This window comes from Lithobates pipiens, unplaced genomic scaffold (genome assembly GCF_037356315.1).
Source record: "Lithobates pipiens isolate NorthernLeopardFrog02 unplaced genomic scaffold, aLitPip1_a1.2 Scaffold_19, whole genome shotgun sequence".
NCBI lineage: Eukaryota > Metazoa > Chordata > Amphibia > Anura > Ranidae > Lithobates > Lithobates pipiens.
The window spans coordinates 74,921,804-74,942,943 of record NW_027507764.1 but is presented as its reverse complement, the minus strand read 5'-3'; the positions used below and the strand labels follow the sequence as shown (position 1 = coordinate 74,942,943).

The following is a 21,140-nucleotide window of genomic DNA, read 5'->3' as shown; positions in this document are numbered from 1 at the left end:
TCACTGTAGTAACGACACTGGCTGGGAAGGGGTTAACATCAGGGGCGATCAAAGGGTTAACTGTGTGCCTAGCCTTTGCTTTACTACAGTGCGGGAAGTGCTTTTACTAGGGGAAGGCATGGATCCACGTCTCTGCTTTGCAGGAACACTGGATACATGCCTTCCCTGCTGACAGAACGGCGATCACCCTTGTTTACATAGGAAGTTTGCCGTTCTGTGTCTCTGCAGAATCAGCTCCCGTTGTGCATAATCTATGCAGGAGCAAGCAGCCGGCAGCACCCATTCATGCCCGCTATTTGGAAGAGCCAGATTACGTATATATACACAGGATCCAGCACACAGCTGCGGCCTTGTAGCAGTAAAACTGCTATAGGGCGGTCAGCAAGTGGTCATCTACATAGCAGAACAATCAGGTCACCAGCCCGGCTCTGCTGTCTGGCAAGGCTGTGTAAATCTCAGGACTGGCCAGGCAGATATACAAATCTTTTGGCAGGTTAGACAGCTCCTTGATATGTATTGCAGCTGTATATTTTATGGATTACCCGGAGTTCCACTTTATAAAGAAGGAACATGACTGGAGTCTAAGAGCGAGCTCTCAATCCCTTAAACAAGCTGTTTTGACTGTTGATCATGAGGCGTATAATAATCTCACTGAAAAGCGATCTCTATTTTCTTTCTGCTCTCAGCAGGCTCATCTGCATATCCTGATCTGACGACACAACAGACTCAGCAACACATGCTATTAACAAACAGTCAACGGGTGTTGTGTTGGCTACGCATATCATCTGCTGCCAATCACACAGTCACTACAGAGTCGGCACCCCGCACACAATCTGCGTTCATTTTATGGACATTACCCAGCCTGTATGGCAATTACATGCTCTATACACTGCAACACCTTGATGGTACAGTACTGCATTCTTATTGTGCCATCATTTTCAGAACTGTCCCCACATATACCATAGAGCAGTACAAAGTCAAGTCACACCGGAGTCGTAGTGCGGTCAGGCATGTTACAGTCTTATTGTGCAGTCTAGATTAAGCTGTACAGAAATTATACAAATGGGATGAGGCTGTAAAAATAGAGATTTGAAAGGTTTTTAATGGACCTAGGTAAGTTGGAAAGCTGACCACACAATTTACAATCTGCTCTTCAATTAATTTTGATTGATGGATATTTTCATTTTTGGAACATTCAGCTGTACAATCAGATGGTAATCAGGATCCAGATTTTAATGCCCTTTGGGTAGCAGGAGAGTTCCTACACCTTCGGCACATGTAGGATGCAGAGAAGCAGCTTCCTTGCGCTGCGCAGGGGCGGGGCTCTAAGGGGTGGACTGCCCAAGAGGAGCTATGCAGTGAATTTCTGTGAACCAGACAACAATAATTTTAACTAGTCCTTGGAAAAAGACCCTCTTATCTTTTCTTATATGCCTCCCACAAAGCTGGGTACTTGAGATCCCACATGAATGCACACAGAAGAGGGATCTGTTACCCCCACCACTTATAAGGGATTGATAAAATGACCAGTAAAAATGTGCACAGCCAGCAATTACCCTGAGACACCACCTTATGAGGACAGGAGCCTTTACTATGTGTCTGGGTGCCTATATACTAGAAAACATCTGTTAGGGTCAGACTGGACTTCACATCACTTTTAATGTATCAACATCATCTAGTGCCCTAGGGCAGTGATGGCGAACCTTGGCACCCCAGATGTTCTGGAACTACATTTCTCACTATGCTAACCTACGGAGTGCATGAGCATCACGGGAAATGTAGTTCCAAAACATCTGGAGTGCCAAGGTTCGCCATCACTGCCCTAGGCAGTCAAAACTTTGGGGCCCCTCTCGCAGGTTTCTTGGGATTTCTCATGCGCACTGTAGTGGGATAACATTGAACTAAGCAGTGTGCACGTCGGCCTGCTAGATGGAGATGACCATCACTACTGTACATTACACGTATGTAGGTTGTATTAGCTGAAAGAAGATGAGCTTTTATGCCCTGGTTCACACCAGTGCGACTTGTCATGCGACTTGACAGTTGCATGAAAAGTCACACCCCATTTGCGGCAATGGAACAGTTTAAATTGCTACGACTTCGAAAAAAGGTTCCTGCACTATTTCTGTGCGATTTCAGTGCAACTTGCATTGGCATCTGTTAAATTAAATCGCACAGATATCAGGAAGCTGTACATGAAGTCGCACTGCTTTGAAGTCGGGCTGAAGTAAGCGCAACTTCAAAACTGCACTAGTGTGAACCAGGGCTAAGAGACGAGCTGTAATGTGAAGCTAATGTCTATGGTTTATGTACTTTAAGTTGGTTTTGGGTACATTACATTAATACAGTATTTAGTAGTCTTTAATGTAAAGTAAAGTACAGTAATCGTTCTCTTCACTCCTCCCATGACCTCCTGCTCTCAAACTCCCTTGTCACCACATCCCATGCTCATGTTCAGGACTTCTTCAGAGCCTCTCCCATCCTCTGGAATCCTCTATCCCAATCTGTCCGATTTTCTCCTACTTTATCCACTTTCAGACAATCCCTGAAAACTCATCTCTTCAGAGAAGCCTATCTGGCCCCCCACCTAACAACTGCACATTTATTTTCTCAATCAGCACATCACCCACAGTTATTATCTCTTGTATCCCTTAGATTGTAAGCTCTAAGGAGCAGGGCCCTCTGATTCCTACTGTATTAAAGTGTCTTGTATTTGTACTGTCTAACCCTCATGTTGTAAAGTGCTACATAAACTGTTTGCACTATATAAAGCCTGTATAATAATAATAATAATAATAATAATAATAATAATAATAATAATAATGTAAAGTTTTCGTTTCTTTGAGTTGATTCATTTTTTCTATCTTTTGTAAACAATTTATAGTGTTACTAAACCCAGGACCCTGCATTCACTATATCTGGTCTCCCATGGTACACAGAACATAGAAATGCAATTATTTTAGTAAATATAAACTGCTAAATACCTTTTCTCATCAGCAGTATATAGCAGTCTTGTGACTTCTATCAGTGTCTGGCTAAAGATTGTAGGAGGCGTTTACATTCTACTCTGACTGTCCTATGAGTCTGCATGACCCCTGCCCCTTTATCTGGACAGTGCTGATTGGCCCTGTGCCGATCACATGCACCCTCCCATAAATAAATAAAACTCTAGTAATGCATATCAAACTGAGCATGTGCAGAGTGCCTCCAGGGCTCTGTACTATCAGCAGATGGATTGGGGAAGGTGGAAGAAGAGGAGGATCAGAGAAGACAGAATAAAACAGCCTTTTTGCACAATGCAGAGGATTAACCCTTTAGGTTCCACGAGTACAACAAGCATGCTTTACTGCATATACAGACTGATTTTACTGTTGTGGGTTTAATAGCACTTTAAGGAAGCTTCATTGTCCTTTTCTTCTTTTCTTTCAAGATCAAATCAATATTATTTTGATCTGTTGTCATGGGGTCCTTAAACGGCATGGGACCCATAGGCTGGTGCCTACTCTGCCTATTTAGTAATCTGGCACTGACATCATCTGTACTGACACTAAGGTGTTAAATATATATATGAACATATACACTGGCATGTCCCTAATGTGTGCAGTGCATGTAGTGCACACAGGCCTCGAGGGTGAGCAGGGGCAAATGTATGCCACCAGCACACATTGGGCATTCAATTCTACAAGAGCTGCTTGCTGGGACAATGTCCTTTGAGTTACAGCCATGCCTGTCACTTGCATCTGCAGCTCAAAGGAGATCAAAGTATGCTGGCACTGCATCTGCTGTGTGAAGGGGGTGGGCGCAGTGCCAACAGTACACTGATCAGGTACACAGGTGATACATATGTACCCTGGTCCACTTGGTTATAAAACCAAACAAAGTCACCTAATAGTATGCAGTGCAATATGGGGTGAGAGGAACTGGCGTTTATTGGTTGCAAATATATGAACGTTGCAGGCGCTGGTTTTCAACCAGGGTCCCGGTGTCTTTTCAAATAAGTCCTCCATCGCATTGTGTCCGCTGTGTACTGCGCATGCGCAGTACACAGCAACACAGATTCCGAAAATTGCAGAGGATGAACGGCGCCTGCGCCGTGAGTCCAGGTTCTATGCCCACTATGCCCACTATCCAAGTGGACATAGAGTAGGAATAAAAAAGAGCCGAGCGCAGCAAGGCCGAGCCCGAAGCGTGGCGAGCCAAGCTCGCCCGCGAGGGGCCCTCTAATATTCACAACCCTGTGTCCGCTTGGATGGTGGGGCTACCACCTCCACTCACGGCGCAGGCGCCGTTCAGCTTCGGAGATTTTCCGAAGCTTCGTCTGCTCTGTACTGCGCATGCGCAGTACGGTCCGGACACTATTTCATGGCCGGACACTATACGGCAGAACACCGGCTCTGGCCATATACACACTGGATGCCGCTAAGCAACCCATGTGTGCCATCCATAACAGAGAGGTGTAATCCAGAGTCTTCAGAGAGGAGGTTCAATGTACAATGTTGCACACAGGCCCACTGAAATCAGAAAATGTGTATATATATATATATATATATATATATATATATATATATATATATATATATATATATACATATATACATACATACATACATACACACACACACACTATATATTTTGCAGAGCTAATACAGTTAAGAGGCATATTTTTAAAGCAGTAAATGACTTTCACCAAACTTTCACTGCTGGTGAATCAATTTTCTCATTTAAACACATGCACTAGGAAGATTCACTTGCACCTACAGTGTTTAGAGAATGTTAGATTCACTGCTTTATAAATATTCCTGTCTGACTTTTTCTGTCGAAAATTCCGCCCATGTGTACGGAGCATTACTTGCATCCTTCTCCTGTAAGCCCAGGGGGTGTGTCCTTGACTCCCTTAACTTACAGGAAGTGGGTTGAGTGAAGCTGGACGTGATTTAACCTGGAAGTGACATGGCAGCCAGGGCTGAAGGGACACGTCACACGGGGGAGTACTCCCTTTTCCAAGAGGAAGGGGGTTGGGTAGGCAGAAGAAAGGGATTTGTATAAATAAAATGTAGTGAAGTGGAGCTTCAATACACAGTAATGGTGTTGGTAGATCACCTTAATTGGTTGCAAACAGGGGCGGACTGACAACTCATGGGGCCCCCGGGCAATAGGAGATTATGGGGCCCCCAGGCAATCAGAGATTTTGGGGCCACACAGTATACACAAACACACACACAGTATACAATCACACAGTATACACATACATGTACACACAGTATACACAGACATGTTTCTATTGGCTGAGAAGGTACTGGAGAGGTGGGGCAGCTATAATCTCAGGATTTTTAGACCAAAAGGATGTCGGTAAGGGACATTTCAGAGACAGATGTAAAAAAAACACAGATTTTTACATACTGTCCCTGGTTTTACTGAGGCTGGCAACCCTGATGGGGCCCCCTAGTGGCCCGGGGCCCTCGGGCAGTGCCCGAGTGGACAAATGGTCAGTCCGCTCTTGGTTGCAAATGGTAAAATTTGCCAGTGCATATGGCGGACATACTGTATGTGTCTAGCACAGTGGTCTCCAAACTGTGGCCGGGGTGCTGGATGTGGCCCTTTGCTTACTGTTATCTGGCCCTTAGGGCATTATTCAACCAACTGACATCAATGATGGAGCACCATTCCCCCTACTGACACCATCAATGGAAAACTATTCATTCCATTAAAACCAATGATGGGGCACTGATGCTGGGGCATATTCTACTCCCACTGGCCACATTCCCCCCCCCCCCCCCCCCCAAGCCTGAAGGACAGTAAACTGGCCCGTTCCTTAGAAAGTTTGGAGATTCCTGGTCTAGCATGTTGTAAAAGGTCTGAACCTCTTTGGTCAAGCACCGTATTATATTTATCCTAAGCCCTCCAGCTGTTGCTGAACTACAAGTCCCATCATGCCTCTGCCTGTGTGACTGTTCTTGTAACTGTCAGCCTTGCAATGCCTCATGGGACTTGTAGTTCTGCAACAGCTGGAGGGCCGCCAGTTTGAAACCCCTGAACCTTTAAGACCTGTCTTCTGGGATTTTTTTTTTCTTGCTACAAAATGTTCTCGTTAAGAATATAAAATAATATTTCAGACGTTTGTAGTCAAGTCTGTGAGTAAATATGCAACAATCTTATTTATAAATGTCTATTGTCCAGTATCTGTGTAACTGGTCAGGTTGCTTGACAACTTATGCTGTACAGTTACTTGGATCTTCCTCTATTCCTTTTGGATTGTAAGCTCTTTAGCTCAGGATCCTCCCACTGTTGAATGATGTTTTATAAATACATAGCCCTATGCTATTCCCTACATGTCCCTTTAGCCAAAAATCAATAGCTAATAATAGCAGATGTCTTGCCTGTCGGTGGTTTTATGGGGCTGCCTTTTGCTGGCCGTGGACACGTGTATGGGCAGCCACTCCTTTGATCTCTTAATGTCAAAAGTTTATTGGGAAAAAGCAAAAAAGAATTGAAAGTGGTTGTTTCAGAGTCAATCGATCATTCGCCACATGCGACCGACTTGATGACTATCGAAAATTTTGAAGCCACATTTGTTGTGATCCTGTAATACCAGTCCTAACTGACAAATAATTGCTATTTTAATCCAAATTTTATTTAAGAAAAAGCAGTTTACCCAACAATTAGATCAGTATGTAAATGACCGGTATTAGCTAATAAAATCTTGTAAGATCTGTCTGTAAGATCGCCATTTTCTGTTTTCTAGATTTAGTTCTTCTCCTACGAGATTTACCACCTAATATTTAATGAACTACAGTATTTGAAATACAGAAAAGAATGTTCTAATTAAAGAATCATGTCACAATTAAATATATACACAGCTAAAAACTGTATGTCGACCACCTCTATCAGCTCACCCCCCCCAAAGCTATTACCTTGTAAAACCTACCCCTCCCTTTTAGATTGTAAGCTCCATGAGCAAGACCCCCCTAATCATTCTGTATTGAACGGTATTGTAACTGTACTGTCATTTATATTGTAAAGTGATGTGAAAATTGTTGGCGTTATTTAAATTTTGTATTAGAAGTAAATTGTATAATATAAAATCAGTATATGAAATCTAAAAATATGTATACAATTGTATATAAAATCTAAAAATATGTATACAATTGTATAATATAAAATTAATATATACAATCTAAAAATATGTATACAATTGTATAATATAAAATCAGTATATAAAATCTAAAAATATGTATACAATTGTATAATATAAAATCAGTATATAAAATCTAAAAATATGTATATAATTGGATAATATAAAATCAGTATATAAAATCTAAAAATATGTATACAATTGTATAATATAAAATAGTTTGTGATGAAATTGGTTAAATCAGGCTCAAAATTTCCCTCCATCTTATTTTTAAATGTTCCAAGATTGTACCGGTTTTACAAAAGAACTTTGTAAATGATATTGGTCCTTAGGTAGCGTAGTACTGGGTCTATAGATAGAACATCACAATCACTGCCAGTGCCACATCACTACTTGTCATGCAGTTTGGAGTCACAGGTAGCAACCAGCAGACAAAATAATGAAAAATCGGCTTACACAAATGTCAGAATTCTTCAGTCGTCCTCCCTTGGCTCTTTTTAGAAGCCTGATCCAGGAGGCCTTCATTAGCCAGCCTGCTCAATCACTGTGCTCGGCAGTGGCAGACAGAAATGATCCCGACTAAAGCAAAGCCTTTCCTATCCATCTTGGCTTGCAAGCTCCAGCACAAGCCAACCACGTCAACTTCAGCGCAAGTACTGGGGGGTGGCATTCCCAGCAGAGAGGTCCATCATCATAAAGGATACATACATCAGCAGCATCAATCCCCCCTCCACTCCCCAAAACAAAGGTCATCTAAAGAGAGGTGCAAATATGTCTCCTATCAGGCGATGATAACAAATCCCAGGCATCCATGATTGCCTTGCACAGGTGATGGCTGCACGGTACCGACTGCCTCCTCCTGCAGGAAGATACCCTCCTTTATATAAAGAAGAGGAAATCACAGGCTAAATGCAGTCAGTGACATTTGCAAGTGCAAAGTTCAATCAATCTCTTTAGGGATCTGGTTGGGGGCCGGAGAATGGCATCACTGAGCATGCTCTGTATCCTTTCCTTACGCAGATGCTCACATCACACACTGTTGTTGGTCTATGTCAGATTGCTGCTGCTGCTGCTGCATCTCAAGGGTACACAGCTTGAAAATAGCAAAGATGCTGGCTGAGCGGATATTCAGCCGGATGGCAGGGCTGTCATTGGCGGTACACTCTCAGCCTCCCCAGAAACAAGGAGTAGATGTATTTATTTATATTGGGAGGGGGTAGGAATACAGGCAGCACGTGTTGCAGGAATGATGGGATCAATCTACATGTTGTAGACGCAGGTATACAGATGTAGCCAGGAAAAGGCAGATATTAGGCTGGCACACGAGAACCAATGATAAAAAACAAAAGCAGCTTTAACCACTTGCCCTCCGGAAGATTACTACTAATATTATAACTGGAAATTGCGCAGTTAATGCAACACTGTAGCCAAATAAAATGTATTTTTTTCCCACTTTCTTTTGGTGGTATTTGATCACCACTGCGCTTTTTTATTTTTTGTGCTATAAAGAAAAAAGGCTGACAATTTTGAAAAAAACAAACAAAACCAAAATTTTTTTTACTTTTTGCTATAAAATATATCCAATAAAATTTTTTAATAATTTCTTCATAAATTTAGGCCAGTATGTATTCTGCTACATAGTTATAGTGTCTACAAACTATGGGATATATATACTGGAATTTTATTTATTTATGTATTTATACTAGTAATGGTGGTGTTCAGCGACTTATAGAAGGACTGCAATATTGCAGTGGATAATGGGACACTAATGTCCCATACACACAATCACAAATTCCGACAGCAAAAGTCCAATGAGAGCTTTTGGTCGGAAAATGCGATCGTGTGTAGGCTCCATCGGACTTTTGCTGGTGGAATTTCGGCCAGCAAAAGATTGAGAGCATGTAATCAATTTTTCGGACGGAAAAAGTTCTGATCGGAAATTACCGATCGTCTGTACAAATTCCGACGCGCAAAATTCTTACACATGCTCGGAAACAATTTGATGCATGCTCGGAAGCACTGAACTTCATTTTCTCGGCGCGTCATAGTGTTGTACGTCACCGCGTTCTTGAACGTCCAAGTTCAGAGAACTTTTATGTGACCGTGTGTATGCAAGCCAAGCTTGAGCGGAATTCTGTCAGAAAAACCATCCAAGTTTTTTCAGACGGAAAATCCGCTGGTGTGTACGGGGCATAACTGACACTTTGTTGGAACCAGTGACACTAATACAGTGCTAAAAATATACACTGTACTAATGACACTGGCTGGGAAGGAGTTAAACATCTAGGGCGATTAAAGGGTTAAAGCGGAGGTCCACCCTAAAGTGGACCTTCCGCTCATTGGAATCCTCCCCCCCTCCGGCGCCACAATTGGCACCTTTCAGGGGGGAGGGGGGTGCAGGTACCTGTACAGTACAGGTATCTGCACCCACTTCCGGGATAGCTCTCTGCGGAAAGGGGCGTAGATCTACGCCCCTTTCCGAAAGTCCCCCGCTGCCTGCTGGGAAACACACAGATCCCAGAGGCAGCGGGTCCATCCTTATTGCGCAGCGCGACTCGCGCATGCGCAGTAGGGAACCGGGAAATGAAGCCGAAAGGCTCCACTTCCTGATTCCCATACCCAAGATGGCGGCGGCAGCACCCGAGAGACGATCGAGAGATCGGCTTCGGGTGCCGACATTGCGGGCGCGCTGGGCAGGTAAGTGTCCTTATTTTAAAAGTCAGCAGCTGCTGTATTTGTAGCTGCTGGCTTTTTAAAAAAAAAAACGGCGGAACTCCCGGCGGACTCCTGCTTTAACTGTGTGCCTAACCAGTGTTTGTGTGTACTATGTGTGCTGTTTTTATTAGGGATGTGATGGATTTTCTTTCCCTGCTTTGCAGGAAAAGAAAATCCAACATTTCCACCCTAGAAGTGATGGATGCAAAGCTCTGTCCAGCCTCTCTCCCCGACAATCAGTGGGTGACGGCAGACATCCATTGCCTGGCACCCGCTGATCATCTGCTGTGCTGCCTCCTACCTGGGAACGCAGAATCAGGTATATAGGCGTGGCCATCCTGTTGCAGTATATCTGCTATAGGGTAGGGTGGTTGACAAGTGGTTCAGAAAGGAACCACTTGTCACTTAGGATAATTGTTGTATTTATCTAAAATTTTATGTAACTTTTTTTTTCCTTTTTGATAATCAAAAAAAAAAAATCCTTTACTTTCACATTCTAATATTTTCATAAAGGGCTCATTCATACCTGTAGGGTAAAAAGTGCAGTTACTGCAATGCATGCATGCAATTCATTTAGAATTATTGCATATACAGTAGTGTATCATAGCAGTCAATGCACCAATGCTACAGCTCATGCATGTTATGCGTTGCAAAGTATCTCCACTTTGGTTGAGGAAAAACACATGATCTATGTAATATTGCAAGGATTTTAACAAACTTTTTTGCAGATTCCTACATTTTATTGTTCTGAAGAAATATCTGTTTGTTTGTCTGTGTCCTTGGCCAAAGTTAATCTGTATGGGAGTGATTTTATAATTATCAAACAGCTGCTGCACCTGCAGGGCTCTAATGAGGAAAGTGGCAGGGTTTTTGATTTTTTTAGATTTGATTTCCTTTTGGGAGTATCTCACCAAAAATGACATTTTAGTTGCAGGGGATGCCAAAATCGAACTTGTATCTTACTGCAGAGTTCTGGGAAAATCAGCCAATCACACAAACAGCAAAGTACATACATAGGGGGCCATTCTGTACACCATCTGTGTACAGAACACTTCCAGGTAGCCATATTGTATTGTACAGAAAATTACAGGAGCTGCAGATTGAAAAGGAAAGATAATTTTTAAAAACATTCAATTACACTATGACTTAAGTCGCAATTGTATATGCTATAATATTTTTGTTTACTTGTGATTTTTATTTTTTAACATAAAGGTGGAGTTAGGCCCCTTTCACGCTGGCAGAGTCTGCCAGCAGGAGATCTCTCCTTTGATCCCCGGTGATCAGGCAGATGACAGGGCCGTATCTTCTCTGCAACCGCCCGCTGTTCCGTATAGGGCTGTCAGATTGGATGTTGGTGGTCCGCCATTCCATAGAGAGCAATGCATGGTCCAATTGGGTACGCCTGAAAAACTGAAAGGTGGACCCGATTGGTCCGTCAGTGTGAAAGGGGCCTTACACATTAAAAAAAGAAGTAACAAATCTATATTTTAGAGTGTAAGGACTCATTCAGATTTATGCAGTGTAGTAACATGCATCAAAACACGTTTCCCCAAGCGTTACTACAACAGATCTGCATTGCCATTTGAATGGTACCCAATGCACAATCACTGTAGTGAACAGTACACCACAAGACAGCACTGGACTCCAGGCACTGCTATGTACCTGTTTTTTGTTTTTTTTATCACAAAATACAGTATTTGTACCGAAAAAAACAAAACATAAATAAATTAAGTTATACCACATGCAGCCCAGTGCTTGTTTTTTCTGCCTCAAAAACGCATGGAAACTAGGTTACATTGATCTCAATGCCAAAGTTCAAACCATTGCAGTGGTTACCAGTACAGTCAACAAAAGTAGAACATGCTGCATTTTTTTTCTGCAAGGAACTGCACTGAAACGTGTCAAAATGCACAGAAACACATAAAAAAATGCACTGGAATGCATTATCGCTAAAAATGCAAAGGTGGGTGGGAACATCCAAAACTGAGGAACAGGAGCAGAGATGGTAATTCTGGCACTGCGTTCTCGCTGTTGGGATATCCAAGACATCAAATAAGCTAGAGGATGTCTCTGCCCACCAAAAGAAGCTAGGGGATGTCTCTGCCCACCAGGCTTTACCTATATCTTAAAATCAAATTTTGGGTGGACTGTAAAAAATAAAAAAATAAAAATAAAAAAGGGGGGGGGGGTGGCTTGGAACCCCTGTCAGGTTTTTACTGGTATCTAGGGCTCTGTTAAAGAGATGTATCTTTATGTGATTTACTGCCGACGTTGGTTTGGCAGAGAGGAAGTAAAGGGAATTCTTAAACAGCAACACAGACAGGTATGGCAATGCTTTCTTTTGTACAGTAGAATCCCTGTCAGATTTTTTTTTCTTTCTGTCCATGCTGTAGATTTTTCCTTAATTTCCTGTCTGGTTAAACCATTGTCAACAGGAAAGGAAGTGAGGGTAAATCTCTCTAATGGAGCACTGGATAGCAGTAAAAGTTGATATGGGTCCGTCAAGAACACACTCACCCTCTGGGCAGTCTGAATCAGACCAGGCCTACCTTCTAGGCAGTCCCAATCCTCATTATGTGGAAATTGTCCACCTATGGCCACAATAATCTTCAAAGCAGCTCTGGCATGTCACCAGCAACATCCATGCTGGCTAACGGCACCTCCCACCATCCTCCCGCCACAGGAAAAGGATACGGCATGCACACACCTGAAACAAATAGAAACTCCACCATCTTAGGTCACTCACATTCCCTAGGCCTAAGGCCCACCTCCAAAAATTGGGATTGTCTACAATGTTCAGACTTTGAACGATTTCACTTTAAGTGGAGTTTAATGTACAGTTCATTACAATCTGGCTTTTGTCTGCATTCCTCCACACCCGACATATATATTCCACATAGTTCTCAGGCCTGAGGCTCACCTCCAGATGATCCCGAGGACTACCTCCCCCTTTCAGGTGGCAATGAGGACCACCTCCAGAAATAGGGAATGTCCACACATTCAGCCTTTCAACAATTTTACTGTAGTCAGGGTATAACAACCCAACTTTCCTCTCCATATTTCCAAACCAGACGTATATATTCCACACAGTTCTCAGGCCTGAGGCCCATCTCCAGACGATCCTTAGGACCACCTCCCCCTTTCAGATGGCCCCGAGGGCCACCTCCAGAAAATAAGGAATGTCCACATGTTTAGCCTTTCAATGATTTTACTGTAGTCAGGGTATAACGTACTATATATATATATATATACAGTGCCTTGCGAAAGTATTCGGCCCCCTTGAACTTTTCAACCTTTTGCTACATTTCAGGGTCAAACATAAAGATATAAAACTTTTATTTTTTGTGAAGAATCACCAACAAGTGGGACACAATTGTAAAGTTTGCCACAAGCCACCTGGGAGACACACCAAACATGTGGAAGAAGGTGCTCTGGTCAGATGAAACCAAAATCGAACTTTTGCCCACAATGCAAAACGATATGTTTGGCGTAAAAGCAATACAGCTCATCACCCTCAACACACCATCCCCGCTGTCAAACATGGTGGTGGCAGCATCATGGTTTGGGCCTGCTTTTCTTCAGCAGGGACAGGGGAGATGGTTAAAATTGAGGGGAAGATGGATGCAGCCAAATACAGGACCATTCTGGATGAAAACCTGTTGGAGTCTGCAAAAGACCTGAAACTGGGACGGAGATTTATCTTCCAACAAGACAATGATCCCAAACATACAGCAAAATCTACAAAGGAATGGTTCACAAATAAACGTATCCAGGTGTTAGAATGGCCAAGTCAAAGTCCAGACCTGAATCCAATCGACAATCTGTGGAAAGAGCTGAAAACTGCTGTTCACAAACGCTCTCCACCCAACCTCACTGAGCTCGAGCTGTTTTGCAAGGAAGAATGGGTAAGAATTTCAGTCTCGATGTGCAAAACTGATAGAGACATACCCCAAGCGACTTGCAGCTGTAATCGCAGCAAAAGGTGGCGCTACAAAGTATTAACGCAAGGGGGCCGAATAATTTTGCACGCCCCACTTTTCATTTTTTTATTAGTTAAACATTTTTCAAAAATCCAATAGATTTCGTTCCACTTCACAATTGTGTCCCACTTGTTGGTGATTCTTCACAAAAAATTAAAATTTTATATCTTTATGTTTGAAGCCTGAAATGTGGCAAAAGGTTGAAAAGTTCAAGGGGGCCGAATACTTTCGCAGGGCACTGTATATATATATATATATATATATATGTACTATACCTCCAGATGGTCCTGAGGACCACCTCCACCTCTCAGGTGGTCCTGAGGACCACTTCCAGAAATAAGGTATGGCCACAGATTCACCATTTCAACAATTGTACTGTAGTTGGTGTATAATGTACTGTTTGTTACAACCCAGCTTCTGTCTCCACTCCTCCAGACCTCACATATATATTTCACACAGTGCATATCTAACAAACACAGGATAACCACTCAACTCATCTGCTATCCTCACTGCAGGTCCCCCAAAGGTGGGTTCTCCAAGCAGGTCTACCATAGGCCTACCCTATAGGGTTCACATCCTAAGGCTACAGGCTTACGTTATCAGTATACCAGGGGTAGCTTTTTCCCATCACCATATGCTCCCATAGAAGGGACCTTCATTTTTTAAAAAAAGGGAACCCCTACTAACACACTCAGCATATACACTTTTTTGAGTTACTGTGCATCATCTGTAACTCAAATAAGGATGAGGTTGCAATCACTGAATGCAGCATCATTGGGACAGGGGGCAGAAATGCAGGACTGTCCCAGCAAGTCCAGATCAGTTGGCATCAATGCTTTACAATAATTTTGACCAGAATTGAAAAGTCAAGCTCTGGCTTTTGCCGTACCACCTCTGTCATCAAACCTAGTGGCCATTATATGCATAGGTTGGTCTCACTGTTTTTCAAAATTGCAATGATCCATTCCTAATTATGTTGGTGCCCATCATGTGTTTTTAAAGAGGTGAAATTTAATTTGAAACTACAGGAACCCTTTAAAGAACAAATGTCTGCACGTCAAGCTTGCCGAGTCTCAAACCAGCTTGCTCTGGAGGTTTGTGGAGCTGCTAGTAACAGAGCGAACCTTTGAGCCAAACAACTCTGCTTGCTGCCACTTTTTCCCCAGACAGGAGTGTGAATAAATTATTCTTGCATTTTATTTCTGGTCACCTCATTCTGGAATATGGCCATGACTGTAAAATCAATCCAGTGACCTCTAGAAAACCCAGTGAACTGCCGTGACATCAAGAGCTCTCTGCTGGACGGCCTCAGCTCCAACACTGGAAATAAAACCTGCAAATATCAGCTCACTGGCTACGACAGAACAATAAAAGGTGCCAAGAGTGAACACAGCCGTTCAGGACAATAAACAATCATGTACCGAGTGTAAATGAAACATGAAAAGTCGCCAGCAGGCCGCCAGCCGTGTGATATGAATTTACTGAAGAATCACCAGACTGCCAATAATAAGTCAACAGGGGCCCCTTGTCTAGGAGCAAACGTCTTCATGCCTTGATAACTGGATCCAGTGTGGATCGGAAACATCGCTAATCTGGTGGTTTTCATCATATGATTCCTCTGACTTTTCAAGGTTTCCTTGCTTTGATTCTGGACCCACACAATTGTAATTTTGCCAAACACAGTGAGTTACACGTGCACCGAAGGAGCCCCTTCATTTAAAGAACCAAATGGTCCTTACATAGTTACATAGAAGGTGAGGTTGAAAAAAGACACAAGTCCATCAAGTCCAACCTATGTGTGTGATTATATGTCAGTATTACATTGTATATTCCTGTATGTTGCGGTCGTTCAGGTGCTTATCTAATAGTTTCTTGAAACTATCGATGCCCCTGTGGAAGGCAGTGGTCTCCTTGAAACACTCAGATCTGTTGTACCTGCCATTAAAACACAGTGCAGCTCACAGACGTCTCAATAGGAACTACAGTGATGGCTCAATTTTTGTAACTATTTAAAGCGATTGTAAACCCTTACATATACCCAGTAAAGGGACTATCCTCAGGTAATACACATAAAGGAAACAAATCCTCCTACATACGTTGCTCTAAAACATATCCAATAAAACAATGTAAAAAAAAAATTTCTTCATCAATTTAGGCTACATATTTTTAGTAAAAAAAAAATCTAATAAATGCATATTTATTGGTTTGCGCAAAAGTTATAGCGTCTACTGACTATGGGATAGATTTATGGAATTTTTACTTATTTTTATTTTTTTTACTAGTAATGGCAGCGATCTGCGACTTATAGAGGGACTGTGATATTGCGGCAAACAAATTGGACACTAACCGACACTTTTTGTGGGAACCGGTGACACTAATACAGTGATCAGTGCTAAAATTATGCATTGTCACTGTACTAATGACACTGGCTGGGAAGGGGTTAACATCGTGGGCGATCAAAGGGTTAACTGTGTGCCTAACCTGTGTTTTTCTACTGTGTGGGAGGTGCTTTTACTAGGGGAAGACATGGATCCTGTGTTCCTGCTCTGCAGAAACACAGGATCCATGCTTTTTCTACTGACAGAACGGCAATCTGCCTTGTTTACATAGGCAGACTGCCGTTCTGCCTCTGTACTGAATAATCAGTGGGTGCCGGCAGACATCGAGTGTATAATCACAACGGGAGCTAGCCGCCGATGCCACGCATTGGCGTCCACTACCTGGAAGTGCAGGATTACGTATATACCCTGTTTCCCCTAAAATAAGACCTAGCATGAGTGTCGGTGATGGCTGCAATATAAGCCCTACCCCCCAAATAAACCCCATCCTCTTTCCCCAAAAATAAGCCCTACCCTGAGAATAAGACATAGAAGGACTTTAACCAGGGCTTATTTGGGGGGTAGGGCTTATATTGCAGCCATCGTCGACAATCACGCTAGGTCTTATTTTAGGGGAAACAGGGTATATGTGACCCTGCACACAGCAGCCTTAGCAGTATATCTACTATAAAGCAGTCGGCAAGTGATTAAGGAATGATTAAAACCCCTGACAAATTACATTTTTTTGCCAACTGTACCCTATTGCAGAGATTACTCTTCTTTTCTGGTCCTGTAGACACATGAGGAAGTGAGACGATATCTCCACAAAGTAAATGAAATTTGGCCAGTTCGGCAGCCAATCAGCTGCAGCCATTGATCAGTGCTGGGTGCCACTGTCAGACTAAAATGCAGAGAGATTCCTCCATTCACCTTGTTTGTGTGGATAGAGGAATCGGTTTTGCGTTTGTTCAGCCAGCTGGCTGATGTCACAGAAGTTGTCTGATACACTTTAAGCCCAGAATGTGACCAAACTCCAGCAATCCCTCACTGGGCCGCTCACATTTCAGCGGCCTCTCTTCTCTCGCTGTACCGAAATTGAAATGAAATAAGAGTGCTGGCAGCCAGACAGATCTGGTCCCTGCCAAAATATCTGATTTTATCAGCCTTACTGCATTTTGTTCTTATTGTTGACAGATCTGTCCTCTTAAATGCACCATCGCTCATTTTATGCAATACAGTCTTTCTTCTGCAGCCCAGTTTCATCTCCTTGATACCAGTTTTATAACAGTGATGAAAACATGGCCATGGTCGTAGCCATTAAATCTAAAATGTCTACGACAAGGTCAGTCTTTGCTGACCTCTGATAGATAAATTCTCTGACAACAGTGCCACGAGACAACTTAAAGCGTAACTCCACTTTTGTTGAGAAAAAAACATTCCCCCCCGGGAGATCTCTGGACATTGCAAGGATGATAACAACCTTTGTTGCAGATTCCTAGCTTTTGTTATTCTGAAGAAATCCATGTGTGTTTCTCTGTGTCCATGTGGGAAAGTGAATCTAATAGGAGTGGTTTTATAATTATCAATCAGCTGTGCAGCTGAAGAGCACTAATGAAGAAATCTGCTGGGTCTGCATCCCTTTAGACATGATTTCCTATTGGGAGTATCTCTCCAAAAAATGACATTTTTGCTGCAGGGGATGCCCAATATCTGATTTGTATCTTAGTGTAGACTGGGAAAATCGATGAGCCAATCACACAAACAGGAAATTGTGTTTCTGGGGGGCGTCCTGTACATATTCTGTATACAGAACACCTCCAGGTTGTCAAATTGCATTTTCAGAAAATTACAGCGTCTGCAGATTGAAAACAAAAGGGTTCAATTCTTCCAGCCTGGACCAGAAGTGATGTCGCTCCTGACCTCCTAGGCCATAGAGTTGGTCAAAGAATGTTAACTCTTTAAATGCCTGTGGGAGTAGCCGGCCGCACTGCCTGATCATTTCTCAGGCAAACCGGCAGAAACTGTAAGCCTGAGAAACACTGGCAAGCGGCTCATGGGCCGCTTGGACTGGGAAACCTGCCTGCCTGCTGAAAAAAGGTACCAGGGTTATGGCTGATATCTTTAGCCATAATCCTGGTAAACCACTTGCAGACCACAATGTATGTATATATATATATATATATATATATATATATATATATATATATATATATATATATATATATAGCAAGCGTTTTAACCAAAATCCAAAAATATATTATATTGCAGCTTATCAAACATTAGATGTGGTGGCTGCATTCGTTTTCTTTTCTTTGGTGTTTTTCCCTCCTTTTCACCTGGTGATTTGGCCAGTAAAACACATCCTGTATTAGTGAGACGCAACTCTGGAGGAATAAAAACAGGAGGCAAAGGAGACAGCAGCATTGTCAGTCTGGGGGGAGAGTAGTGTTAAAAATGTACAGTACTAGCAGCTTTACATACACTAACAAATTGAAGTCAAACTCCAGCTCACACTTTATAATCAGTTTCAGCAAACAGTTGTTTTTTCCCTTTAGGATAAAGGTTTTACATGAATAAATAAAAGCTGATCATTTTAACCACTCCTGCCAGTGTAAAGTGGCTTGTCTTATCCTTGTAAACTGATACATTCTGCCGGAGAGCTTGTGCTTTTGAAAAACAACAGACTTTGTGGCTGGATGACCAGATGAAAATAGAAGAAAGAAAGCCAAAAAAAAAAAAAAAAGAAAGAAATTAAAGCAGCTATCACATCTAAAAAAAAATCATTAGCTACAATATAATAAATGTTTGCTTTGGGGTTTAATACAGCTTTAAGCTGGCCATGCATGGTTAGTTTTACAGATTCCTCCATCCATACAAAGGAGGTGGATGGAGGAATCTTTCCAGCCAGGACATTATATTCTGACAGCGGGGTCTTAGAATTCACTGATCAGTGACTGCAGCCATGCCAGTGCTGTGTCCGTTTGCAGCAGTATTGGTTCTCTCTCTCCCCTCTCATAGGCTCAGAGACAGCAGTGGGAGTCATTGGCTCCTACTGCTGAAATCAAATCCTATGAGGAGGGATCGGGACCAAATCACACTGTGTGTGTCAGTAGATGCTATAGAAAGATATGGAATAGAAGAGATCACCATAGGAAGAGGCCTCCTAAGCAGGCACACAGAGAAGAGGAGGAGCCGAGAGCACCAGCGGGGGACCCCAGAAGACGAGTTTCAGGGCTGCTCTGTGCAATACCATTGAGCAGGTAAGTATAACCTATTTGTCACTTAAAAAATAAAAAAAATAAAAGTGTGTATATATATATATATATATGTTTTTAGTTTGGATAGTGTAGGGAAATTTTATTGTGGAGCAGTATGGAAAAAGTCCACTCATTTCATCATCCCTGTATGATCGAGACAGGAAGTAAGGGTAAATCTCTCTAACGGTGGCAGATACATAAATAAAAACATTTTTCTTGTATTAGAAAGAGAGGCATTAGGTATTGCTAGAGAGTTGTTGTTTTTTCTTGGGAGAGTGATGTGATCAGAACAGGGCCAATTAGCACTGTCCAGACAGAGGGTTAGGGGTCCTGCATCCTCATAGAAAAATCATGGGAGAATGAAAACTCCTCCTACAAGCTTTAACCAGACACTGATAGAAATCACAAGACTGCTATATAATGCTGATGAGAAAAGGTAGTTTATATTTACTAAAACGATTGCAGTTCCATGTTCTGTGTACCGTGGGAGACCAGATATAGTGAATGCAGGGTCCTGGGTTTAGTAACACTTTAACTGTACCTAAACAGTATCCTAAAGGTTTCGTTTTTGCCTTGAGTTCCCCCTAAAAATAACAGTGAACGTTCTGAGCCTTGAGTCTCATACCTGTATATCTGCAATGTGAAATTATCTAGGACACTGCTGCCTTTGACTGCTAGTTTCGCCAGATTTGGAGACACATTTGGTGATGTCCCTATGGTGCTCCTCACTGTTCTCCTTGCTGGAGAGAAAGCTGTATCCAAGAAGATGCAGTGGAAGGATCTCCCTGCTTCATCCATTCTGTGGATCTGTACTTTCACCACCTCCCCCTGCTGCTGCTTGAATATTCCACGCACCAGTCTTCAGTGGGACAGCTCTAATGTAAGGAACAAAAGCTCTGCTTCTCTACCAAGATGGTCTCCTCCACATAGAGATACAGTGAAGAACAAGTCCCGGTAGGTCAATAACAGGGAACATTTAGCTGCAAGGAGCCCCTAGCCCCTCACTGTTCTCCTTGCTGGAGAGAAAGCTGTACCTGAGCAGATGCAGTGGAAGGATCTCCCTGCTTCAACCATTCTGTGGATCTGTACTTTCACCACCTCCCCCTGCTGCTGCTTGAATATTCCGCGCACCAGTTTTCAGTGGGCCAGCTATAATCTAAGGAACAAAAGCTCTGCTTCTCTACCAAGATGGTCTTCTCCACATAGAGGTACAGCGCAGAACAAGTCACAGTAGGTCAATAACAGGGAACATTTAGCTGCAAGGCGCCCCCGGGTAAAACTGGTGATGGCTAGCCCTCTGCTTGCTTTTTTTTTTAAGTACATCTTCCTTAGTATCCTCCTGAGTTATATCTTATCTGTTATTAATTGTAAGTCAATAAGACTAATATGCAAATATCATGATAAAAGCAAAATACGACGAATAACATGTTTTTTGAATATATATTATTTAATTTTTCTCTCCTTCTAGCAACCTATTCTAACCGCATCCCTCTGAGTCCTTGAAGAAGCTAACAAAGGCGAAACGCGTCGGAATTGAGTTATCCCTTTCTTGTGTGATGCCTTATGTACAATTGTATATGTGTATGGTGGACACCAAACATTAACAAAGTTTATACTATATACAGTACATACATAAATAGAGATTTCTTTCTTCAGGGGTGCCTTGGGCTTTAATATAAGTTGCAAAAATGTTCAATGGTTTTAAAAGGGATGTATATCCCTAACATCATACCTTTTT

The 21,140-nt window shown here is 42.4% G+C and overlaps 1 protein-coding gene across 10 annotated transcripts in view; it reads right to left on the bottom strand.

Annotated features, from left to right (window-relative positions):
- Positions 1-21,140, bottom strand: part of CACNB2 (calcium voltage-gated channel auxiliary subunit beta 2) — a 456,068-nt gene that overhangs the window by 155,815 nt on the left and 279,113 nt on the right. Inside the window, exon 1 of one of the 10 annotated variants that reach the window (XM_077490922.1) lies at positions 7,589-8,176. The exons of 7 other annotated variants lie outside the window; for them this stretch is intronic. In XM_077490922.1, coding sequence (XP_077347048.1) covers positions 7,589-7,657 — 69 coding nt within the window. In that variant the 5' untranslated portion in view covers positions 7,658-8,176. Of the gene's footprint in view, positions 1-7,588; positions 8,177-21,140 lie in introns of those variants that run through there. 2 more of the 10 variants (XM_077490917.1, XM_077490916.1) reach the window with 2 other exon arrangements.